The sequence below is a fragment of the Camelina sativa genome, chromosome 16 (genome assembly GCF_000633955.1).
Source record: "Camelina sativa cultivar DH55 chromosome 16, Cs, whole genome shotgun sequence".
In the NCBI taxonomy this organism is placed as follows: Eukaryota; Viridiplantae; Streptophyta; class Magnoliopsida; order Brassicales; family Brassicaceae; genus Camelina; species Camelina sativa.
The window spans coordinates 14,537,707-14,544,864 of record NC_025700.1 but is presented as its reverse complement, the minus strand read 5'-3'; the positions used below and the strand labels follow the sequence as shown (position 1 = coordinate 14,544,864).

Genomic DNA, 7,158 nt, shown 5'->3' with positions numbered 1-7,158 from the left:
AAAAAAAAAAAAAAAAAAAAAAAAAAAAAAAAAACAATTTCCATATCAATTTAGCGTTTCCCCCAAACTTCTTAATCCAGTAATTTTTTTTCAAAATACCTTATCTAAAGCAACCAAAGCAACGGAATCATGAACTCGCGTAGACTTGTGAATAATTTCGTCAGCTAACTCGAGAATCTCCTTCGCGGATAGGTTAACACAAACAGTATCACAACCAGGAAGACCTAGAATTAACAATTAATAAAGGTAAGCATTGTGAAATTCGAATTCGTGAAACGCGGAATCTGAAAGGAAGAACGAGAAGTGAGAGAGAGTGCCTTTCTTCTTCGATTTTTGCTTGTGGGAATTGAAAGCGAAGACGGCGAAACTAACGGCGAGTCCTAGAAGACCGGCGGTTCCGGTGAGGGTTACAAGGTTTAGCTTCTTCTTCTTAGGATTAGATCCTTCCATTTTCTTGTCGTTTCCTTCGTTTTCCGTCATTTTACCTCTGCTGTGTTTTCTCGAGAAAGGGAAAAAAAGAAAGAAAAAAAAAAGAGCGACTGCGAGGGAAAAGCCTCTCGCTCGCTGATGGACCGACCCAAGGAAGAAAGTGAGACCGGGAGACTGAAAAAATCTATTTCCTTAATTCATTTTCTTAAAAAAATATTAATGATTAATAGATCATTCAAACATATAAATATAAATTAAAATACAGAATCTACTAAGAGTACAAATAAATTTAAAAATATATATTTAAAAAAGAAGAAGCAAATGTATTGATTTTATAAATAAATTCAAGTAAATAATATGAAAATTTATTTCAAATCATCACGTATTTCAAATTCAAAAAGAAAATTGAAATAAATAATGTCATATTTTTAATTAAATCATGATACATGTCACTAGGAATCTAAAACTTTTAAACACAATAATATCAGAGTAAAAAACCAAAAAAATACTACAACTGATTAATAAATTTCATGATCATCTTAAACTAATGTATTTTTGTTTTTTCAATGTATAGTTTTCTTTTAATATATTTTTCAAAAAATAGTAATTGTGATTCTTTCTGTTTAAAATTAGTAAATTACTCTTTCATTTTATTTTTTTATATACCTTTTCAAAAAAAAAAAACTGTAGGATTTTTACTTTTAGGATTTGTGTTTACTGTATGATTCCTTTTAATTAATATACTTTTAATTAAAAAAATGTAGGATTTTTAATTTATTGTATTTTTTAATTTTTTACATATATCAAAATTTTATCTAGATTTACACATATCACGTTCACATAAGTTTTTAACTTTGAAAAGTAAGTTTTTTTTTTGTTTTGCCAACAAAAGTAAGCTTTATATAATAAGATAAAGTTCAATTTTAATTTTTGGAATACAAACTTTTTATATTTTTTTAATAAATAAAATCCCCTTTAGTGATAATTAAGCATATTATGTGAATGAGTAATATGTAAAAAAACGTTTTCTGGAATGATTTTGGCATTTTATAAATACAGTAAAACCTCTATAAATTAATAATATTGGGACCATAAAAATCTATTAATTTATAGAGGTTTTAATTTCTCGATAAATTAGAGAGACTTTCCTAATTTGGTAAAAACATTAAAAATAAGATTTAATGGTTATAACTAATCTTATTATATAAAGTTGGGTTTTGAAAGTTAGTCATCAACAAGATTTTGACATGTGTCAAGTTATCAATCTGAGATTTTGACATGTGTAAATATTTAATAGGAAGAATTTGATTACAACAAAAATAAAATATTTTGTTTTAAAAAATATTAATAAAGTAAAAAGATAATTATAAAAAATTTCAGAATTTAGAAAAAAAACAAAGTTTTTTAAAATAATTATAAGAAGATTATATATATATATATTTCATAAAATTCGAAATTATAATATTATTTACTTATTTTTAATTTTAAGTGATTAATTATTAAAAAAATAGAAAAAGAATTAAGGAAAATATACTTTTAATTATTAATTCTAAATTTTGTACTCACTTCTATATAATCAAAGATCATCACATATTTAAATAATTTATTCAAAAACATTGTTTTCAACTTTGTTTAATTGGGAATATATTTTACTGGGAAGGTAAATTTTTCTTATTTTCTTAAAACAAAATTTTCTACTACTTTCTCCTTTTTCAGTTGGGAATATGTAAGATTAATATGTTGACCAGACAAAAAATATTAATATATGAGTCATCTTTTTTTAATACTGTAATTTAAAATTTATTGTAGTATTTTTAGATTGTTTTAATTTATATTTTAATCTTTGAATGATTTGGGATTCATATATTAACATGCTTATAATTTTCTATTGTTTCTTTAATTATGCCAAATTAATTTTCTTTCAATTTCTCAACCTTGATTGGTTGGTCATAAACCCTTTTTTTTTTTTTTTTGCAAACATAATTGTTACCATTATTCATTCAATCCCAAAGGGAGATGACGAATAGAAGCTCATCAACCTAATGAATTGATAAAATAGGCTAATCAAACACAAACATATAACAACCATAGATAGATAGATTGAAAAAAAAAATCGTTGTTGATAGATCTATAGGAGCTCAAAGACTTTTACATCCTGGTTTGCGGAAATGTTTAAAAGAATTGATTTAGCCACATACGTCACCAAAATGCAATTATTTTTTCAGTCAAGGGTCTTGAGAGAACTTCATGATGAGTGACCTTTCTGGAAGTGATTGTCGAAATTGTGCGAGTGAAGACAAAACACAAGAAAATATCATTTGTTGATTTGTAAGGTCGGCAATCAAGTTTTTAAAGACTTCCAGACGTAACAAACCGGCCATCGAATATGGGTTGGTCCACAAGCCGTGAATAGATGTAGGACCCACTTGGAAAGGTGGACCCATGGACTGAGAGTAGACATGGGCTCACTAAACAATGTGGCGGTTGAAGCGTTATAGAGACAGAGCCTACATGATGGTGTGTCAAAGACACTTCCACGAATACATTGAGAAATTTAGCATTAGTTACTATCAAAAGATTTTATGACGATTGAAAAAGGTTTTGACGTTTATTGGTCGTCGGAGCAAGCTATTTTGAGATAGCAAAAAGACGTGAACATTTTTTCTCCACACAAGATGAGGGCAGAGCCGAGGTTCTCTATGGTGGAGAAGGTTGGACACAAGGTTATCTACCCAACAGAGTAAGGTGGAGGAGGTTGGACGCAAGGTTATCTCTCCAAGAGAGAAAGACGGAGCCAAGGTTCTCTCAATGATGGAGGAAGTTGGACGCAAGGTTTTCTCCATAAGGGATGAAGGCGGAGCCGATGTTTCTTCCATGGCGGTCATTCATTATTGTGATGATACATCATTGATTAGTATATTATGTTATCTATAAACACATTAAGCCAACTATTTTACTTTCACTTTGGCATAATTACTATCACGAATACATTGAGAAATTTAACATTAGTTACTATCAAAAGATTTTTTTGTGAAGTTAGAAAATTGTTTTTACTTCCATTGGTTGTTGGAACAAGCCATTTTGAGATAGCAAAAAGACGTGAACATATTTTCTCCACATAGGAGGAGCGCAGAGCTGAGGTTCTCCCTATGGTAGAGAAGGTTGGACACAAAGTTATCTCCGCAAGGGAGGAAGGTGGAGGAGATTGGACGCATGGTTATCTTTCCAAGGGAGAAAGGTGGAGCCAAAGTTCTTTCCATGGTGGAGGAGGTTGGACGCAAGGTTTTCTCCATAAGGGATGAAGGCGGAGCCGATGTTTTCTCCATGGTGGTCATATATTATTGTGATGATACATCATTGATTAGTATATTATGTAATATATTTTTTATTCAAAATGTTTTTTGAGCCAACAATTTTAGTAATTAAAAAACTATGGAGAAGTGAAAGTAATATACTTGGCTTAATGTATTTATATAGACAGTTTCTAGATGATGATAAAGAATATTTTTGTAACATACAAGAGTACATTTAGGTATAAAAAATATACTTTTAATAGTAACATACATAAAAGATTTGTAAATGGATACAAATCAGTATATTATAACAAAAATAAAATTTATATATAACATACAACAAATTTTAATAAATTTAATTTCATTTATAAAACTTTAAACCCGCACATCGGGCGGGTTCCCGTCTAGTATTTTTATAAAATCAATTACAATGAAAATATCAATTATCATGTTTTGACGATAGCACTCAAAGATTTTTATACAAGTAAAAATATCAAAAATGAACTCTAATAAAAATTAATGTGTCGATATATACATATATTTGGATAATTCTATATAATTATTAATTCTATATCTATACTAGTATTTTGCAGCAGTTTTTGCTCAAAAATACTTTTTGGAAAGTTTTTGCATTTAATGCTATTTAATGCTTATATTCATATCCAAACAAGTTTAGTTAATTCTCTCTACTATCTTTATAACCAAACAGAATTAAAATATTTTAAATATTCATATATATATTATTCTATAATTAATATAGATATTTAGAAGATTATTCCATATTAAAAAAAATTATTCTCCTATCATCTTTTTTTATTTTAAATTTTAAATGTAGTGAATCATCATATAATATGTAAAATTAATACAATGTGTATTTTTCCTGTATATATTGTGATTTGTATTTTTTTTAATGAGCATATATTACTCAATTAATATAAAAAGTGTGTGTTTAACATACATATATAGTAAATTTACTGTATATAGTAAATTATAGAATTTTAAAAAGTTTATAATTTATAACTGGTATATCTAAACTTAATAAAAAGTTTAAAATTATGAATATTTAAACACATTGAATTTTCAAAATAACACAAACGAGTTATATTACATGACGGATTATAAGGCATTGCATGATTGAATTGATAAAAATATATATATCATTAATATGATACTTTAATACGAGTTAAATCTTTATTTTACTATTTTAACAATACCAATATAAAATATGTCGAATCAAACTGATTTAATTAAGATTGTATTAAACAAAAATTGTTGTGCGTTATACCACGAATTATACACTACACTAAATCACTGAAATTAACAAAATAGTACATAAACAAAATTCGCATTTTAAAATAGTATATTAAAAAAAAGAAAAAAACTTGGTCTGCGGTACACTACGGGTCATAATCTAGTATTTACAAAAGATTTTCAAAAAAATATTATTTTATTATATTATGGAATAGTGTCCAAAATTACACTAGTCCCAACTTGAGACCGGAAAAATTAATTAGTTTATAGAAGTTATTAATTTACTGAGTATTAATTTATAGAGGATGTACTGTATGTAACTTATGAGGATGTTTTTAGAAGCATAACATTGTCATATGCAGAAGAAAAACCAAATCCAAATTATCATTGTTATTATCCTTCTAACAGTCTCCTAAAATTCATATTTGTCTGCTTGATTTTCAAAGGCCCATATAGAAAGCCCATAAGTTAATCACGACAATGCAAATCCTTGACAAAAAACAATCTGGAAGCTTGGATCCCGTTATCTTCTCCGGTGTTTCGTGCCCTGAGAAAACTTCACGCAGCCATGGCTCCCAAATCGAAAGAAAAACCCAAAACATCGACTTCTCAACCTCCTCCAGCAATCGAAGATCTCTTCTCTTCCATCCAGAAACATATTACTGGATCCAATGACCATCAATCTGAATTTCAACAAGTCGTCAAGGTCGCTGATCAAGGTTTCCACAATTCTCTTACCTACTCTCCTTCTTCCCTCTTAAATTTCTCGTTTGATTTTGATTTGATGAAATTTGAATCCGGTGATTTCGTTTTGCAGTTTTGTCGATTGTACCTTCCGATGAGGATGCGATCCGATGCAAAGTTGTGGCTCTAATCAAAGACGATCAAATCGATGTAGCTCTCTCCGTTATTAACTCGTTCCAGAAGCTTCAAATCGATCTAGGGTTTGAAAAGGTAAGACTAATTTTGCATCAATCTAACTGCATTTGATCTGGAAATTGCGCTAAGATTTGTAATGGATTTTGTTATCTCTTGATAGGCTTATTGTTTATACCGTCAAAACAAGTTAGAGGAGGCTTTAGTGTGTTTAAAAGGTCGAGAGGGAGATCCAGAGGCTTTCTTATTGGAGGCACAAATTTTGTATCGTTTGGGGAAACCAGATGCTTGTTTGGATTTGTATCAGAAAGTGAGCAAGGCCGAGCTTGAGGAGTTAGACGTCAACAATTTAGAGGTCAATATCGTCGCCGGGTTGATTTCAGCTGGAAAAGCTTCTGGAGTGCAGAAAACATTGGAGAATTTGAAGACCAAACCAACTAGTTCTTATGACTTGGCTTATAATACTGCTTGCTCTTTGATTGAAAACAATAACTATGCTGATGCAGAACAGCTTTTGCTCACTGCCCGAAGGTAACCCATCTAAGGATTGCACATTACTTGTTAGCTTTACTAAATAGTATCAGTAATTCGGTAAAAATAGTGTTGACCACTGAACCTTACTATTTGGTCTTAATTCTTTCATGTCTTATCACCACTGCCAAGTATTTTATCATGTTTTTCCTTGAACATCCCTTGCTTTTGATAATCACATCAATGTAGTATGTAGGCATGTATACATGATAAGTGTACTCATACCTGATAAATGTACTGTTGCTTTGAGACAGAATTGGTCAGGAGACCCTCACTGATGATCTTTCTGAGGAGGATATTGAGATTGAGCTGGCCCCAATTGCTGTTCAACTAGCATATGTCCAACAGGTACTTTTTTTATACTGCTTATCTTTTCTTTAACATCTTGTCAAGATATCTTCCATTTCCTTGTGACATAGTTTTTTTTTTCTTTGTCAGTTCCTAGGAAAAACCGAAGAATCGATCAGCTCTTACTTAGACATCATTAAACGTAATCTGGATGATGAACCTACACTTGCTGTTGCTGTGAACAACCTTGTTGCCTTGAAAGGTTCCAAAGATATTTCTGATGGCTTGAGGAAGTTTGATCGGCTGAAAGAAAAAGACTCCCAAAATTTTCAGCTTTCTCAAGCACTTGATGCAAAGCTTTCACAGAAAAATAAGGAGGCTATATATGCCAATCGCGTCCTTCTACTCCTCCATGCAAATAAGATGGATCAGGTCCGTTACACTTGAATTCTAGGTTATTCCTCTTTCGTTTCTTTGTTGCAGACTCTGC

The 7,158-nt window shown here is 30.0% G+C and overlaps 2 protein-coding genes across 3 annotated transcripts in view; one reads left to right on the top strand and one right to left on the bottom strand.

The window, feature by feature from the left end:
- Positions 1 to 608, bottom strand: part of LOC104750568 (probable thimet oligopeptidase) — a 5,366-nt gene extending 4,758 nt beyond the window's left edge. The window contains exons 1-2 of the mRNA XM_010472381.2: positions 318 to 608; positions 100 to 224 (exon numbers count right to left, since the gene is read on the bottom strand). Coding sequence (XP_010470683.1) covers positions 100 to 224; positions 318 to 480 — 288 coding nt within the window. The 5' untranslated portion in view covers positions 481 to 608. The remainder of the gene's footprint in view (positions 1 to 99; positions 225 to 317) is intronic.
- LOC104750567 (signal recognition particle subunit SRP72) overlaps positions 5,460 to 7,158 on the top strand; it is a 3,683-nt gene continuing 1,984 nt past the window's right edge. Inside the window, exons 1-5 of one of the 2 annotated variants that reach the window (XM_010472380.2) lie at positions 5,460 to 5,692; positions 5,791 to 5,927; positions 6,013 to 6,380; positions 6,635 to 6,728; positions 6,819 to 7,100. In XM_010472380.2, the coding sequence (XP_010470682.1) occupies positions 5,542 to 5,692; positions 5,791 to 5,927; positions 6,013 to 6,380; positions 6,635 to 6,728; positions 6,819 to 7,100 (1,032 nt within the window). In that variant the 5' untranslated portion in view covers positions 5,460 to 5,541. The remainder of the gene's footprint in view (positions 5,693 to 5,790; positions 5,928 to 6,012; positions 6,381 to 6,634; positions 6,729 to 6,818; positions 7,101 to 7,158) is intronic. The other variant, XM_010472379.2, reaches the window with a different exon arrangement.